Raw genomic sequence first — 18,950 nt, forward strand, 5'->3', positions numbered from 1 at the left:
ACAATTGGGATTAGTTTAGAGGTTTAAAAAAAAGGGGCGGCATGGACAAGTTGGGCCGAAGGGCCTGTTTCCATGCTGTAAACCTCTATGACTCTATAGTTCTTCTGAAGAGATGTACAGAGTAGGTTAGAAACCATGATGGTATAGACTGCGTACGAATTATTTTAAAGAAAGAAAGTTGTATTGCACTTTTTACGATCACCGGATGTCCCGAAGTACTTCACAGACAACTAAATGTTTTGGAAGTGCAGCCACTGTCATAACATGGGAAACACAGCAGCCAAATTGTGCAATATGATCACTGGTCAGATAGCCTATTTTAGTAATCTTGGTTAATGCATGAACATTACTGCAGCATTCTGTTGAAAAAAGCCATGGGATCTTTTATGTACAATTAAGAGGACAGATATTGTTGAGGTTTAATGCCTCCTCTGAGAGACCGCGTGTGTGACAATGCAGCACTCCCTCAATTATTGCACTAAAGTGTCAACCGGGGCTTTGTGCTCAAGTTGCTGTAGTTGAGTTTGAACACACACCTCCTGTGGTAGAGGCAAGAGTGTTACTGTTGAATAAAGCCTAATAGCAAAGTCAGGCAGTGGCTTTATAGGACATATATCTTTCTTCATACCAACTGGATCATTTGATTGATTTTTTTTCCCATTTGCACCCAGCTGCATATGATCCATTTCTGCCCTTTGCCTTTCCGTCCTTAACTTCTCTGTCTCAATTCCTGGGGATAGGCTGTCAGTAAATATTCGCCAGAAGCCCACTGACTCCCACAGTTAACTCGCCTACATTCCTCCCCCACTTCCTGTACAGGACTCTCATTCCATTTTACAAGATTTTATTCTGATGATGAAATCCCTCATGTCAATATATCCTCCTTTTTACTCAATTAACATGACAGGCCCTCAATCAGGTGCACCCACACATCTGCCCTCACCCCTACCCCTCCCTCCCAGAGCCACAATAGGTTTCCCCTTACCCTTAAACTTCCACCCTAGCAGCCACCTTACTCATTGCATCGTTCTCCAGCTTGATGCCACCACCAAACACCCCTCACCTTTTAGCATTCCAAAGGGACCCTTCTCTCCATGAAGACCTGGTCTACTCCTCAATCTGCCCAACACCCACTCCTCTCCCTGCCGCAACTTTCAATGCAAGCGCAGGAGATGCCAATCCTGCCCTTTTCCCTCCTCTCTCCTCACTGCTCAAGGCTCCAAACGCTCCTTCCAGCTGTAACAGTGATTTGTGTGTGCCTCTTTCAGTTTAGGATGCTGTGTCCACTGCTCAGTGTGGTCTGCCGTGCATTGGAGAGAGCAAACACAGATTGGGTGATCACTTTGCAATCCACCCCCACAAAGTCCACAAGCATGTCCTTGCGCTCCCGGTTACCCATCATTGTAATTCTCCATCTTGCTCACCTTTCTCCTATCCTGTTCCAAATAAAGCTCAATACAAGCTCAAGAAACAGCACCTTACCTTTTGATTAGACAACCTTCTAAACTCTCATTGTGTTCAACAAATTCAGACCATAACCTCAGCCCCATTGTTGTATCTTTTTTCTGTGCAGGCTTTGGTTTTAACGTGTTTTTCTGCTCTTTTGGCTTTCAGACAGCAGCGACATCATTTTGCCATTGAGACCCTTCTCTAGGCACATTCTTTCTTCCATTACCGCTCCATTTGGCCTTACACCACCAACACTTTGTCATTTTTTCTTTTACCCTTTTCCCCACCCTCTCTCCACGGCCCCCCACCTTCCCCCTCCTTCCCCCGCTCCCCCCAACACACACACCTCATTTCACTTGTTTACAACGTTTTAACATTTTTAACTTTTTCCAGTTCTGATCCAAGACCTGAAACGCTGGGCGGAATCTTATGGCTGTTCACGCCGGCGGAATTTCCTGGTCTCGCTGCAGTGAACGGAGGTTTGACTGGGCGCCAAATTCTCCATTCTCAATTGCAGCGGCAGCGGGGCGCGAACGGCCGGAAAGATCGCGCCCGTTAACTCTGTTTCGCTCTCTCCACAGACGCTGCCAGACCTGCTGAGTCTTTGCAGAAATTTCTGTCTTTGTTTCAGATTTGCAGCATCTGCAGTATTTGATCAGAGTGATGGCTGTTAGTGGGTGTTTGGACATTGTTGAGTCGAGTTCTGTCGTTTTGGGATTTAGGTTCTATGTAATATCAAATGGTAAAGAGAACTCGATCCCTTTCACTCTCTCTGGCCTGCCTGGCCTTTGCTCCTTTCTGTCTGTATGAGTTTGATTATTCCTGTGGTAATGCCTCTCCATTTTGTGAAAATGATAAATTACTGAACACCCCCTCACCTGGACATTTCCTTCTCGGGCAGCGAGTTTGAAGGGAGTCAGTCCATCTTTGTTTGTGATCATTTCCAGTACACTGCCGTTCTCTGGGTCGAGCGACAGGATGAAATCGTACATGTGTGCCGTGTACTGGTGTGCCTGCAGGGCCAGGTGATGCAGAACACTGTTACCTGGAATAGACACATTGGAGGAAAGAAATTACAAAGACTAGCATTTATATAGTGCTTTTTACAGCTTCATGATGCCCCAAAGACCTTTATGGAAATACCCAGCAAATGTAGTCACTGTTGTTATGTGGGAAGCACAGCAGACTGGGTTCGAATCCGCCACGACAGATGGTGGAATTTAAACTCAATAAAAAATATCTGGAATCTACCAATGACCGTGAAATCATTGTCTTTTGTCGGAAAAACCCACCTGGTTCGCTAATGTCCCTTAGGGAAGGAAATCTACCATCCTTACCCGGTCTGGCCTCCATGTGACCCCAGAACCACAGCAATGTGGTTAACTCTCAATTAGGGATGGGCAATGAATGCTGGCCAGCCAGCAACGCCCATGTCCCACGAATGAATTTTAAAATCTGTGCATAGCAAGATCCCACAAATAGCAAAGTGACAATGATCAGATCTTTTATTTTCAATAATCTTCCTATGGGATTAATACTGACTGAAAACACATGGGAGAACTTGCCGGATCTTCTAAATCATGTCGCAGCATCTTTTATAGGCGGCAGTTAGCACTGTTGCCTCACAGCACGAAGGACCCGGGTTCGATTCCGACTTTGGATGGCTGTCTGTGTGGAGTTTGCACCGTCTCCCTGTGTCTGCGTGGGTTTCCTCCCACAGTCCAAAGATGTAGATTGACCATGGCAGAATTGCCCCTTGTCCCAAGATGTGTAGGTTAGACGGATTAGCAAATGTGTGTAGAGTTACGGGAATAAGGCAGGGGAGATTGTCATTTATCTCAAGAGGCTTGGAATACAAAAGCAGGGATGTACTTCTGAGGCTTTATAAAGCACTGGTTAGGCCCCATTTGGAGTACTGTGAGCAATTTTGGGCCCCACACCTCAGGAAGGACATACTGGCACTGGAGCGGGTCCAGCGGAGATTCACACGGATGATCCCAGGAATGGTAGGCCTGACATACGATGAACGTCTGAGGATCGTGGGATTATATTCATTGGAGTTTAGGAGGTTGAGGGGAGATCTGATAGAAACTTACAAGATAATGAACGGCTTAGATAGGATGGACGTAGGGAAGTTGTTTCCATTAACAGGGGAGACTAGGACACGGGGGCACAGCCTTAGAATAAAAGGGAGTCACTTTAGAACAGAGATGAGGAGAAATTTCTTCAGCCAGAGAGTGGTGGGTCTGTGGAATTCATTGCCACAGAGGGCTGTGGAGGCCGAGACGTTGAGCGTCTTCAAGACAGAAATTGATAAATTCTTGATTTCTCGAGGAATTAAGGGCTATGGGGAGAGAGCGGGTAAATGGAGTTGAAATCAACCATGATTGAATGGTGGAGTGGACTCGATGGGCCGAATGGCCTTACTTCCGCTCCTATGTCTTATGGTCTTATGGTCTTATGGAGATGGCCTGGGTAAGTTACTCTGTCAGAGATATGGTGTAGTTTTGTTGGGCCGAATTGCCTCCTTCTGCACTGTAGGGATTCTATGTCCACCTCAGTTTTACATCTGATCCAAGAGATGGCACCTCTAGAAGTGCAGCACTATCTCAGTACTGCTCTGTGAGTGTCAGCCAAGATATTGTTCTCAGGTCTTTGGAACGGGACTTAAACCAATGTGCTTCAAACTCAGAGACGAGAGTGATACCAACAGAGCCACAGTTGGCATCTAATAACTCAGCACACTGAGAATCTGAGTGTTGGGTTCAATACAAAAATGGGATATTAAGTGAAGGTACTGCACCTCCCAGTCCCCTACAATGGAGGAGGCCTTCAGTCCTCTCAGGTTTGCTCAGAGATAATAGGACGCCAGAGTGGGGTGTTACTCTGTGTGAGTCACTCCATTCACTAAATCACCCTGCTTAAGAGTAATTCAACTTTGTGATCTCCAGCAAGACCCATAAATCCATCACCTGGATTCATTTCTGGGCACTGCACCTCAGAAAGGATGTATTGGCCTCTGAGTGTGTCGGGCACAGATTCAACAGAACCATATTAGGGCAAACTGGGTTAAATTATGAGGAGAGTATGCATTGACAAAGCTTGTATTCTTCTTGAGTATGGAAGGTTAAGGAGTAATCTAATTCAGGTGTTTGAGGTGATTAAAGGATCTGATAGACGTAAACTATCTCCTCTGGTAGAATGGCCCAAAACAAGGGGACACCTTAAAATTAAACATCAGAGAGTCACAGGTTTTCAGGAAGCAGTTCTTCAAAACAGGGGTAGTGGAAATCTGGAACTCTTCCCCAAAATTGTTAAGGCCTATGGTCACTGGACAATTTAAAAATTGAGATCGATAGATGTTTGTGAGTCACAGGCCTGAATTTCACAACAACCAAATCTATCCGTCGTTACAAAAATGGCTCCAGGAAATGTAGGAAGTCCAGGCTGGAAGTCCCGCCCCTGAAGACAGCATCTACCATTTCCACAGAGGGTAATGAGGGTGGGTTCCAAATTGCACATACATGGTTCATGGAGGCAGCTGTCCATATAAAACAGCAACTGCCTCTAGCCATGTCTGATTCTCAACAGCTAGGAGTGGGACACATGATGTGTGCAGATTAGATCGGGTAGGAGCTGGTATAAACTTTGTGGAGTTCATCGGATAGCTCAGTTACCCTTTTGGAGAGGTAAGGTACCCTCTTGGATGTGGGGGAAGTCAGTTGCCCTCAAGGGGAGGTAAGCTGCCATTTGGGAGAGTTAAGGTGCCTTTTGGGATTAACTATAGACATAAATGTTTGTAAAGAATGCATAGATTAATTTGAATCATCAAGCTCATTGGAACTGTCAAGGGAGCTGTCAAAAAGGGCGGTCAAGCTGTCACAGCATTTAAAACACCTGCCCTTTAAATATTTGGGGGAAAACTATACAGCGTTTTAAAAAATCAGTGCTTGCTATTTCACACTGTTTCCAAAAGCCTGGGTGTCATCATACAGACTTAATGCTGTATGACTGATGTCAAAACCTTCCATTATCACAGTGGGGTGCCTCTCAGTTCATAGTTTGACAAGCTCCAATTGGTTGTAGACTTTTTGGAGTGGGGCTACGAACTGTAATATTTTTTAAAAGTGCTGGAAAAACTCGACAGGTCTGGCAGCATCTATTGGGAGAGAAAGAGTTAACATTTCAAGGTCAATATGATTCTAAGTCAATTCATTGCTGACCCTTACCAAGGTAATCCTGGGCCTTAATGTCTGCACCATTTTCAATGAGGAACTGAACGATCTCTTTATTCCCAACACAAGCAGCAAAAGACAACACGTGTTCACCTGAAACAAAGTGACAACAACTCAACAAACTGGAGACAAGTAAACCAACTCAATGTTAACGAAGCAGAATGTGTCTGAGCATGACAGTATTGACAGTCACTGATACAGCAATAATCCAAGTGAATGAAGGGCAGTTGGCCCATCAATTCCTATCCCTCTCGTACTCTGAACTGTCCCGGCTACATTCTGAACACCACAATTGCATTTTGTCTCTGTGACCTTGCCTCCTGCCAGCAAGGAGACATCTAACTCAAAGTAGCCGGTCTCACAATAAATTAAAATTGATTAGAAATATTTGGAACCAGCTGGAAGTCAAAAAAGCGAAGACGAAAACAGGATGGCAGAATTACAGTGGCACAGTGGTTCGCACTGCTGCCTCACAGTGCCAGAGACCCAGGTTCAATTCCGGCCTTGGGTCACTGTCTATTTCCCCGTAAACCCATGCAGGTTAATACATGGGGTTACGGGGATAAGGCCTGGGTGGGATTGTTATCAGTGCAGGCTCGATGGACCTAATAGTCTCCTTCTCCATTGTAGGGATTCTTTGATCAATTAGTGCACATTGCACATTGCTCTGGCCAATTAGCCTATTTCTCTGCTATATACTCTCTTGATTCAGAATAGGTTAGCCAATCAATCTAATCCACACATCTTTGGAGTGTGGGAGGAAACCGGAGCACCCGGAGGAAACCCATGCAGACATGGGGAGAACGTGCAAACTCCACACAGACTGTGACTCAAGGCCGGAATTGAACCCGGGTCCCTGGCGCAGTAGGGCAGCAGTGCTAACCACTGTGCTACCGTGGATCAAGAAGACACAGATCACAAAATGGTGGAGTAAACCAGGCGGTGTATTCTTTATCTCCCATTCACATGAAGGGCCTCAAACAGATTGAATAGTTCATGATGAGGCGCACTCAGAGGTTCTCTGTTATTTAAGATGCCGAGCTAGGTTACTGTGAGGCAAGGAGGATGATTGGACATTCAGAACATATTATGATGAACACTTACCATAATAAATTATGTTGTTTTCATTTCTCCTGAAGAAGACCCCAGTTGCACGTGGTGATGCCAAATCGGCTCCCCGGTTTACCAGCTCTTTAATCAAATCAAAATTGTCGTTTGCCACAGCAATGTGCAGGGCTGTTTGACCTACACAATAAAATGATATGTGCTCAATTTCGATCAATCTGTAACATTCTCCTGCCCCAAACCCCACTCCCTATACACTACCGTACCCCACACCCCATACACTGTTGTACCCCAATCCTCATACACAACTGCACCCCACTCCTCATACACTACCGTACCCCACTCCCCATACACAACTGCACCCCACTCCCCATACACTCCCATACCCATTCCCCATACACTACCGTACCCCACTCCCCATACACAACTGCACCCCACTCCCCATACACTCCCATACCCATTCCCCATACACTACCGTACCCCACTCCCCATACACTACCATACCCCATTCCCAATACACTACCGTACCCCACTCCCCATACACTACCGTACCCCACTCCCCATACACTACCATACCCCACTCCCCATACATTACCGTACCCCACTCCCCATACACAACTGTACCCCACTCCCCATACACTACCATACCCCACTCCCCATACACAACTGCACCCCACTCCCATACACTACCATACCCCACTCCCCATACACTACAGTACCCCACTCCCCATACACAACTGCACCCCACTCCCCATACACTATCGTACCCCACTCCCCATAAACCACCATACCCCACTCCCCATACACTACCATACCCCACTCCCCATACATTACCGTACCCCACTCCCCATACACTATCATACCCCACTCCCATACACTATCGCACCCCATTCCCCACTCACTGCCCATCCCCCACTGCTCACTCATTTTCTATCTCTCATTTCTAGATGACTACTTGACACTACACCTCAATCCACTGTGTCAACCAACTTTTCAATCCTTACCTATCCGTATTTTTTGATCCCACCTACCCTACTGTATATCTCAGCCGCCTCCCCATTATCAACTAACAAGAAAGAAGAGAAATGAATGAATCTGGGAAGACTACCTTCATACAGCTCAGACGTGGCTGGTACATTGACAAGATCTGGCACTTTTTCAAGGAGCACGGTTGCAACCTCACAATTACCGTACAATACTGCGATGTGCAATGCCGTCTCACCCATCACTCCTATCAGGAAATAAAGCAGCGGCAATCACACGGAACACCAAGGTTTACATTCAGCTAGCGTTACCAAATCTCCAGGAATGTCCTGGAATCTTTGGAAATTAAAGATTGATCTCTTGGACATTGCTGAAAGTTCAAAATCACTGGTGGCATTAAAACAATTCTCTTTTTATCTTCTTTAAACACATTAGTATTTTAGCTATTGAAATATTGGAGATTGGGGAAAGGGTTGTTGGGTGGGCCGGAGAGCTAAGGTTCAGCAATCGTCTGAAGAATCCTCCTTGAACATGTCCAACCAGAGTTGGCAACCCTGTTTCAAACATTGCTCATCCCACGGTGCTGTATCACAATCAGTGCAACACTCCAAACCCCTACATCAAACATGGTTATCAGTCATTCACCTAGAGTATGCAATGAGTATGAAGCTATAATTAATGAGGCTTATCATTTGGTATGATGGCCCTCAAGGTCATTTGACTATTGTCCATAATAAATCACAGTGAATCATTTGCAACATTAGCTGCAATAAACAAACCACTGCTCCCAGTGTAGGGCGAGGAGTTCACCACTACACAACAACAGCCTGCATTTATATACTGTTTTTAAGGTGGTAAAATGGCCTGAGGCTGCTCCAAATAAGTTTTATCAGACAAAAAGAAATTGGAGGAGATGTTAGAGCAGGTGATCAAAAGATTGTTCAAAGCAGTAGAATTTAGAGAGTGCTTAAGAGAGAAAAGAGAGAGAAAGTGGACAGATTGCCGGAGAAAGGGAGAGAGTGGACAGGTTGAGGGAGAAAGTAGACAGGTTTAGGGAGAGAAGAAGAGAGCAGAAAGGTTTAGGGGGGGATTCAAAAGCTGAAGGATTGAAGATAGAGCCAGCAATATGGTTAACTCTGTGACCTAAAGTCCTGTCCAATGACAGGGGTCTTGTAGAGTAATTCTCAATTCCATAATCCTTGGCGAATGGAGTGTGGAGGGCTCAAAAACGTTCTGCCTTCTTCAAGAGATAGGTTAATGGTGGGATTGTTTACATGACTGGGTAGCTAATTAAATTATTTGAGAGCTTAATTAGGAGTGGGGAGGCAGTGGCCTAGTGGTATTGTCACTGGACTAGTGATCCAGAGACCCAGGGTAATGTTCTGGGGACCTGGGTTTGCATCCCACCACAACCAATGACATCTGGTTCACTAATATCCTTTGGGGAAGGAAATCTGTCGTCCTTACCTGGTCTGGCCTACATGTGACTCCAGAGCCACAGCAATGTGGTTGACTCTTAAAGCCACTCAGTTCAAGGGTAATTAGGAATGGAAAATAAATACTGGCCCAGTCAGCAATGCCCACAACCCCTGAACGAATATAAAATATACACCCAATGCCACCTGGATGTTCCAGCTGGTATACCAGTTACCTATTGAGCCATGAGGCTGGTAGTGAATAGATGGCAGCTTCCCAGTGGTAGTCCGGCAGCCTTAGGAATCAGACCTCACATTCAATGGCACTGCATTTATAAACAACTATAACCCTGACAGTGCCCATTACCATGGAGGGCTTTCCCCCTCTTGTCTATTGGCCCCAAATGTTTGGGCCCTCATTATATTCTCCATTTGTGACAGGTAACCATGAATGGGGGCTCTCTCCTACCTCCCTATAGACTTCAGCAGAGCCATCCCCGTGCAGGGACTGGAAAACTTTCAGTGCTGAATGGCCTCCTATTGGCCCTCCAGACCTGAGAGTTGCCTGCTAGCCTTAATTGGACAGGGCTACCAGAGGCGGCCACATAATTGGCTACCTCCACCCTGTTAGAATGTAACCAGTGACTACTTTGTATTGGATGTAATGTGACCAATGGGAACAAGATGTAAGGGTCAGCTGACCCAGTAAACCATGGAACCCCAATTACAGAGTGATGTAATAGTCAGCTGACCGGCTGATTCATTATAAATAAGGAACTATATAGAATTGTGGAGAGCTTGGAGTGTCCCAGGACGAGGCCCCAAGTTTGGAATAATGATGTTTCTTTGTTAAACCCTTTCTTTGATTTATAAGTTGGAGTAAGTTTTGTTGTGTTTCATTAGCTGCATTTTGAAGAGTTCCTTCTGAAGAAACACTCCCAAACCACCTCTGGGGTCTCATTGCCAGCATTCCTGGATTTTCCACTCCGCATCCCTCATCCCGACAGGATAAAGGAACAAATTTCCCTCCCAGAGAGAATGTTGTCTTGTGGGAAGAGCTAAACTAAAGGCCATCAATATAGATAGTCACTAAGAAATCAAATGGGATGTGCAGAAGAAAGTTCTTTATCTAGAGTGTGGTGGGATTGACTATCACTGAGAGTGGTTGAGGCAAATAGTTTAGATGCATTTAAGAGGAAACTAGCAGATGAGAGAGAAAGAAATAGAGAGTGGACAGGTTTAGGGAGAGAGTGGAGGAGGCTCAGGTGGAACATAAATGCCAGCATTAACTGGTTGGGCCGAATGGCATGTTTGTGTGGCGTTTATCATCTGTAACAGTCTTGGAACAAAATGAAAGTGTCAACCCATTCATTCCTTTTCTCAAAATGAAATGTCGGCTCTCACCTTTTTCAAAGGGGTTGATGGAGGGAGAAGCGAGGAGTTTCTTGATGGCATTGACATCATTTGCTCTTGCAGCTATAAACAGAGGTGTTTCCATGATTCTGTAGGGCGAGAGGTCAGAGTGAGAGCATTGAAGGCAAAGATGAAGAGTGATATTGATTGTCACACCAATCTGGATGAGGCTAACTCGATTGGAGGCCGTATTGTTCTCCAGGCTTGTCACCCTTTTCATAGGGCCAGGAAACCATCCTCCCATAGAATCACAGCAAGAGGCCAATCAGCCCATTGTGCCTGTGCTATCCAATTAGTTCCACTCCCCTGCTCTTTCCCATCGTCCTGCCAATGTGTCCTTTTCGAATTATTTCTTCAACTTTCTTTTGAAACTGACTTTTGGATCCGCGCTTTCATGAGCAGCACATTCTGAACAATAACAGTTTGCTGCATGAGAAAAATGTCTTCTCCTCCTGGTTCTTTGGCAGACACATTAAGAAGTTTCACTCCTGAGATTCGGAGAATGAGTACAGCAGGTCACAGGCTGAGAATGCTACAACTCGCAAAACCTTATTGAACCTAATCTCATTTTATACAAATGTGACAACACATTTTGCTTATTCATGTCCACAAGGTTGACTGTGTCTTGTCGGCAGCCTTAGGTTATGAGAATCAAATGGGACCAGTGACAAAGTGCAGTATCTTCATCACACCCCAATGCCAGGATAGATACAGTTGAAAAGTGACTGTCACTCAGTCCTACAGACAGTGAACGCAGTAAATACACTGCTGAATGAGTCACCAGACATGTGCTGTGTTAGCTGATCTGAACTGGGCTTTTGGCTAAGATCAAGCAGAGGATCAAGCCCTAGACCATAGAAACACAAAAAATAGAAGCGGAAGTAGGCCATTCAGCCCTTCGTGCCTCTTCTACCATTCATTTTGATCATGGTTGATCATCAAATTCAATATCCTGATGTCACCTTCCCCCCCATATCCTTTTAGCCCCTAGAGCTATATCTAATTTCTTCAAATCAGACGTTTTGGCCTCAACTTCTTCCTGTGATAGTGAATTCCAGATTCACCACCCTCTGGGTGAAGAAATTTCTGTCTTCCCCTCAATCCTAAAAGGTTTACCCTTTATCCTCAAACTATGACCCCCGCCTAGTGCTGGACTCTCCCACCATTGGGGACATTCTTTTTGAATTCACCCTGTCTAATCCTGTTAGAATTTTATAAGTTTCTATGAGATCCCCTCTATGTCTCTCCTCAGTGACAGACCTGCCATCCCAGGAATCGCCCTGGTAATCCTTTGCTGCACTCCCTCAAAAGCAAGGACATCCTTCCTCAGATAAGGACACCAAAACACACAATACTCCAGGTGTGGCCTCACCAACATCTTATACAATTGTAGGTGTAATGCCTGCTCTTGTCAGCTTGGATCTTGGAGCAGCACGGTGGCACAGTGGTTAGCACTGCTGCCTCACAGCGCCAGGGATCCAGGTTTGATTCCTGGCTTGGGTTACTGTCTGAGTGGAGTTTGCACGTTCTCCCCGTGTCCGCGTGGGTTTCCTCTGGGTGCTCCGGTTTCCTCCCACAGTCTGAAAGACGTGCAGGTTAGGTGCATTGGTCATGCTAAATTCTCCCTCAGTGTACCTTAACAGGCGCCGAGTATGGCGACAAGGGGATTTTCACAGTAACTTCATTGCAGTGTTAATGTAAGCCTACTTGTGACACTTATAAATAAACTTTAAACTGTATGTCTCTCTTGTGGGGACCATGAATTGAATTCAGTTAGAATTTGAATTGTTTTTTGGAGAATCAAAGAGACGGATTGAGGGCTCGCCCAGTTACTCTGCGCATTGGCTTTGTAACTCTGAGAAAGGAATAAAATTTTAAAAATCTGAACTGAGCAGTAAAAGAGATACTCCAACATGGTATCAGCCCTCAGGCATAGCAGCATAAACTGACAGTAAATATTAACACGGAAAGACAGCTAGTTACACAAAGAGACAGGAATAGATAGTAAATGGAAACATTGATGGAAAAAAGTCTTATATTTCTGGATGGATGGAAAGAGATACATGCGTAGAGACAGGTTCATCAGTAATTAGATATATAGAGACAGACACATAAAGACAATAAAAAGATACACAGAAACAAAGTTACAAGAAACATAGCTGGTCAATAAATACAAAAGATAGATAAATTAGTAGCTACGTATACCTGAGCAGGTATGGGTAGGTAGAAACAGATCATTGAATCCCATCGAGTCTGAACCGACCACAATCTCACCCAGACCCTATCCCCATAATCCCATGTATTTACCCCAGCTAGTCCCCTTGACACTAAGGGTAATTTAGCATGGCCAATCCACCTATAAACAGAGAGATGGAAGCTGTGTTGTTTGAAATGCCATTAAATTGAAGCTAAGTGGAAAATGCAGTGTACCACTTTCCAAATGTTCTGCTGTTCACCCCCCAACAGCCCCCCCCCCCCCCCCCGCCGACCTCCGCGCACACACACACACACTCACGCACACACAGTAGATTTGCTCCACATTGTGACTCAGGCCCTAAGGGAATGAATTTCTGTCCGTGTCAATGTGTTCATTCCAATCCCTTGTTTGCAAAATTTGGTTTAAATAGAAACGCAGGTTATGAAATCGATGCGACAGGCAGTGGAAATTGAAAAAAGATTTGCACTCATGGAGCGCTTTTCACAACCTCAGCACATCCCAAAGTGCTTTACAGACAACAGAGTAATTTTGAAATGTTAGTCACTGTTGTAACGTAGGAAACATGGCAGTTAATCTGTGCACAGCAAGATCCCACAAACGCCCAGACTTTATTTTACTGCTGTAGACATAGTCTCCAGGCTGATTTCCAAACTATCATTTATTTGGCATTTATACAATGCCTTTCACAATTTCAGGGCATCGCAAAGTGTTTTGGCCAGGATCTTTAGGCTTAGGAAAGAAGAAAGGCACCACCTAAAGGTCCCTGTTGAGAATGCAAGTCTGCAATGGACAACACTCTTATCAAACAGGCACTCATCACATGCAAGTTCAGGCAGTAAGTGCTGCGACAGCATTGAACACTAGGCATCACAGCTTCTCACTCACTCACTCATTCAGTGCCTAGTCATGTCCCTCTTCCAGCAGGTATCCTGGGCTATGAACTGGCTGTGACTCTCCTGAACGCAAGGCAGTACCCCCAGTGGCCTCCTCCGCGGAGGAGGCTTTGCCATGCAGACATCAGGGCCCTCTGTCTCACCTCTTGTGTTGCAAGATGTGAAGCTCATCGATTCTCTCCTGCTGCGCGATCCTGGGCTGGAGTTTCAACGACAGCTCATTGACACCGTGGAAGACGGACCATCGACCACTGCCCAGCAGAAATCCCATCATCCTCCGCTCGCTGCCTCCAGCTCTCGCTTTCTGTGCCCAGGAGGATTGGCTATGGGGAACCAGAGCGAAGAACTCCCGCTATTCCCCAAATCTTCCCGAATGTCACCTCAGGTTGCTGAGACTTTACTGTGAATCTGCTGCTGCTCTGAGCCCACATGCACTCAGCTTGTGTTCCGCACTGAATGCACTTCCTGACTTAACCCTCTACTGCCTGCCCAGCTATTTCTTTCTGCCACGAATAAAACAAAGAGGACCCCTGCCTTCCCTACACCCCCACCTCCCCTCCCCGCAGTGCATGAACCCAGGAGTGGAGGCAGGTCCAAAAGTCAGGATGTGGGGACACCTTTACCCTTCATGTGCTCAAGGGGCCGGTTTGTGAGTGTAGCCCCTTTAAGAAGTACGAAAGGTCGTTGGTGACACAACGGCTGACCTGAGGTGGTCACTCCTACTGAGGGCGTTGTCACGGCAGCCAGGAGAGATTTGTTTATCCCCTCACTTGGCCAACTGCAAAGTGATTGATTGGCAGGAGAATAAGGGAGAAGTGTAGAGCTCAGAGAATTTGCTGGAAAACTGCAGATTGGGAGATTGTAGGGACACTTGACAGCAAACAACAAACATTCAGCGCTGATAGATGGTTTCATTTCTGTGAGCAATGTTTTGGTGCCTGTGAGAATGTTGAACTCGCTACCACAGGGAGTCGCCGAGGAAAACAGAATAGGTGTATTTAAGGGGGAGCTAGATAAGTACATGAGAAAGGAATGGAAGGATACACAGAGAGTATTAGATGAGGAGAGGTGGGAGGAGGATTTTTGTGGGGCATACACACGGGCAGAATGGCCTATTTCTGTGCTGTAAATTCCATGTAATCTAACATCACAGCTAACCCTGCGCCCACCTCTCCCCCCCCCCCCTACAACTAACCCCCCCCCCCTCCCCGCCCAACATCCCACTTGAAGTTGCTGAGTCCCACTAAGGGCAACTGCTCCATGGGCCCTAGCAACCCCCTGCCCCAGGACCTAGCCTAGTAGCTCGGCTACCTAGCCTAGTTTGCCACAGTCAGCCTCCCAGGTCCAGTCCGCAAAGGTGCACCTCCAATATATGATAGATTTTGTGAGCAGGTGTACCACAAGAGATGCGGAGATGGTGCCATTGTGGTAATGTCACTGGGCTAGTATCCAGAGGCCCAGGCTCTAGGGACGTGGGCTCAAATCCCACCACAGCAGCTGGTGGAATTTAAATTGAATTAATAAATCTGGAAATGAAAGCTGGTTTCAGTAATGATGGTCATGACAAATACCATTGATTGTTGTAAAAACCCATCCAATTCAATCATGTCCCTCTACGGAAGGAAACCCATACCTGGACTGGCCTACATGTAACTCCAGACACACAGCAACGTTGATGACTCTTAACTATCCACTGAAATGGCCTAAAAAGCTACTCAGTTCAAGGGCAATTAAGGAATGCCTCTCATTGGGGCTTCATTCGGTGTGAGACTTAATGCTGTCCAGATAAGATCGTACAGAAATAGCATCGGGCCTTCTGTGAAAAGGGGGCAAAGGGCTTCCACTGGCTTTCCAGGTGGGCAGGACCCCCAACACCAGGGCCAGCAAGTGAAATCTTGGCTTCTGTGTTTCTCCTGTTTCCGGGTCCCCTATTCCTTTCCCCCAACTTTAATGTCTCCCTCACCACCCCTCTCCCTCCCTGAATCATGCATGACATTTTTCCCCCTTTTCAGATACACCAATCAATCCACCAATCACAGAAACATCCTAGTAAAATGATGATGCCCTTTGTTGGCATGTGCTTACAAATATCATCTGACATATAATATGTATATATTAGGGTGGCACGGTGGCCGGATAATCCCTCCCTTGGTGTCCCAAGATGTGTAGGTAGGGGGACCAGTGGAGGAAATATATGGGGTTATGGGGATATGGCCTGGGTAAGATGATCTGTCGGAGAGTCAGTGCAGGCTTTATGGCCTCCTTCTGCATTGTAGGGGTTCTATGATTCTATTGTTGCATTTATGTAGCATGTGTCATTAATATTAACAGCAACCAAACAATGCAGCGCCAGTTTGTGTATGCCCTAAAGGTGGTCCCACGACAACTTTTAAACCAGTGATACAGATTTTGCTTTAAAAGCATTGTACAATATTGTTAATTTGACAGGAAATTATCCCATTAATTATTTGTAACACTGTGCAGGCAATAACACTGGTTGTGGTGACTGCCTCAGCCCTCATTAACACACTCTGCACACTGCACCATCTGGACATCGTGACAGTAAATTCATATTTGGGAAAAGATTCAGTCTTTGCAACCCAGATAAACTGCACAAGATCTTTTCCATCCTGTAGAAGTAGAGGACTTTCTTCTGCCTGGGTGCATGATATTATTCAATATCATTATTTCATACAAGGGGTGCAATTGAATTCTATTTTATTAGTAACCTCACAGGGTAGGAAGATCAAATCGCTCCTGAGCAATGAAGTAGAATGATTGAACAACATAGGGCTTCACTGACAGTGAGAAGCATTGGAGCTCCCAGGTGTCTCTGTTGACATATATTTTAAGAGGCCAGAGGACAAAGACTAAATGGTTCACAGTTGTATCTGCATTTTTGTGATCAGCAAGTCTGAACACTCTGCTGATTGCTACTTCTCACTACAATATATTTTCAATATCTACTATGCAACACAACTTTATCAAAATATTCCGATAACTCAAAAAATCATAAAATGCACCAAGGTACAATGGGATAATAGGTAAGTGGACAAAAAGACAAGAGTGGTCAATGGGAAAGACTCTTGAGAATCATGTGCAGTGTGGAACAGGTTACTGATGCACTATGAGCCCATTATGTACTCCTGTACTGGCAAGCTCATCCCACAAAGCCCGCTCACAGTAAACTTCCTATAGCAACAAAATAAACAGAACTCCCGACGTGATTCAACCTTCTGTGCACAAGATCATTATAGATGACAAAGGCCAGCTAGCTCAGTTCATCTTGTGATGATACTGTGCCATTAAGAAATGTATTTTAATCATGTTTCTCTGCAGGATGTTTTAGCAGTCCCTGGGATTTTGTCGGCACCGTGTTGTCTGTAGCCAGTGTCCTTTATTGTTACTGAAGCAGTATAGTTGACATTATGGTTATTTTAATCTGAACTAATGCAGTGTTCTGTTGTTTCAGTGTTCCCCTGGGATTGCTGAGTAGAGCTTGATTGGGGATAATTGGTCAGGTCATGTAGCTAGGGACAGCAACTTTTCATAGAGCATTCCAATTCTAGTTTTATTTTCAGAAGCTGATTGAAACTGAGAGAGACAACTCCCCCTCTGTGGAGTTGGTGATTCTGTCATCTGGGTAGCTGTTTTTGGAAGATGCCAAAGACCGGATTTACCTCTCTGAGGTTTTGCTGTTTGGAGGATATATCCTTCTCTGAAAACTGCTGTTGGGATCTCTGTCCAGAAGTGTTAAAAAGTAGGAAATCCAGCATCACGTGAGCATACTTGTTTTTGTGCTAGTCAATGCTGAAGAAGGTTGTACGTCTGTGGGATATTACTTTACACTGGAACAACAGAGATAGTTAGCTGTTAGGAGTTATACTGTGTCATGTTTAAATCTTGTAGTTGGTAAAAGTTATGCTAATTTTTTTTGTTATATTTTTACTGTGTTCTTAAATAAACTTTGTTTGATCAAAGCTTCCTAGCGGAACACTTGAATCGTATCTGGAATGTGTTGTACCTGTTAATTCTCAGATACTTTCGACCAGTTTGCTTACTCCAAGGTTTTACCCCAGTGTCCTTATTTGCAAGATGGACAAAGGACAAACACAAGTAAAGGTTCAACAAGTTTATTAATAATAACACTATTAACTCTTAAATTACCCACTTTAAAACAAGAGGATACCCCAGGTTCAAGTATACTACCCGTAAAGATGGCTTGGTTAAACTGCAGGCTCAATTCCCTGAGTCCCTCTGGTCCATCATCACGAAGGTGAATCTTAATGGCAGCTTCTTCCTTCCTTCCTTCTCTGGTCAGCTTTCCGGATGGTCAAGGACATCTCCCTCATCGAGTCTTCACTGCTGGTGTATCGGAGATGTGTACCTTTATCCCCCTGCCTGCTTGCCTTTCCAGAAACTTCTCTGGCTTCCGGCCAATGAGGTCCCAGAAGGGGGTTCCAATACCCAGTGGGTTTCTTGATGTCTGCCTGACAGGACACCAGGGTCCGCCCCCAGGAGTCTATCTCCATGCTGTTGCTTACATGTAACCTGTTGTCAGATAAGGTGACTGCAGGAACTCTTGGTGACAGAAAGTCTGGCCCAATCTGGGCTTCTAACAATAGGCCGGTGCATTTCAATGGGGTGCCATGATCTCCTGCTAAGTATCAGTCGAGTGCAACGACCTTTGATGGGTGATTGATGGATCAGGCCCAGACATGTTTGTGTATTTGTACAATTGGCCTGCCCGAGGTTTGACTGTGTTTGATTTTAATTTAGGATATCCAATTTAATCAGCCTTAAAACTAGGCCCTGATTATATTACCACAAGTGAAACACCTTATGCTCACCAATGCCAAAATCAAAGTGCAAAACTTTGTGTCTAGGTTAACTTCACAAAACACCTTGGAGTTTCTGGCCTGGGTCTTAACAAGCTCATTCATCCAGAATGACACAGGAATTTATCTATTCAGAGCAGATTAGGCCATTCGGCCCCTCAAGCCTGCTCCGCCACTTGATAACATTGCCAACATTACACAGTGGCAAGAACTCAAAAGTATTTAATTGGCTGTAAAGTGATCTGGAACATTGCGAAAGGTACTGTATAAATGTAGGTTTTGTCTTAGACAAGCAAGCAGTAGGCAGTGTGACTGTAGCGATGGTGAAAAAGGAAGCCCAATGCTGATTCTCTGAGATAATTAATCACAGAGCAATCAACTGACGTTAGAAAAGTGGTTGCAAAGAAATCACTACATTTACAAAACAATTCAACTCTGTA

The 18,950-nt window shown here is 45.2% G+C and overlaps 1 protein-coding gene across 2 annotated transcripts in view; it reads right to left on the minus strand.

Annotated features, from left to right (window-relative positions):
* The window catches only part of LOC144501938 (transient receptor potential cation channel subfamily V member 6-like), a 52,201-nt gene that overhangs the window by 22,680 nt on the left and 10,571 nt on the right, over positions 1 to 18,950 (minus strand). The window contains exons 1-6 of one of the 2 annotated variants that reach the window (XM_078225970.1): positions 13,816 to 13,946; positions 10,553 to 10,650; positions 7,858 to 7,980; positions 6,789 to 6,929; positions 5,679 to 5,777; positions 2,328 to 2,494 (exon numbers count right to left, since the gene is read on the minus strand). In XM_078225970.1, coding sequence (XP_078082096.1) covers positions 2,328 to 2,494; positions 5,679 to 5,777; positions 6,789 to 6,929; positions 7,858 to 7,980; positions 10,553 to 10,650; positions 13,816 to 13,946 — 759 coding nt within the window. Of the gene's footprint in view, positions 1 to 2,327; positions 2,495 to 5,678; positions 5,778 to 6,788; positions 6,930 to 7,857; positions 7,981 to 10,552; positions 10,651 to 13,815; positions 13,947 to 18,950 lie in introns of those variants that run through there. The other variant, XM_078225971.1, reaches the window with a different exon arrangement.

The sequence above is a fragment of the Mustelus asterias genome, chromosome 12 (genome assembly GCF_964213995.1).
Source record: "Mustelus asterias chromosome 12, sMusAst1.hap1.1, whole genome shotgun sequence".
In the NCBI taxonomy this organism is placed as follows: Eukaryota; Metazoa; Chordata; class Chondrichthyes; order Carcharhiniformes; family Triakidae; genus Mustelus; species Mustelus asterias.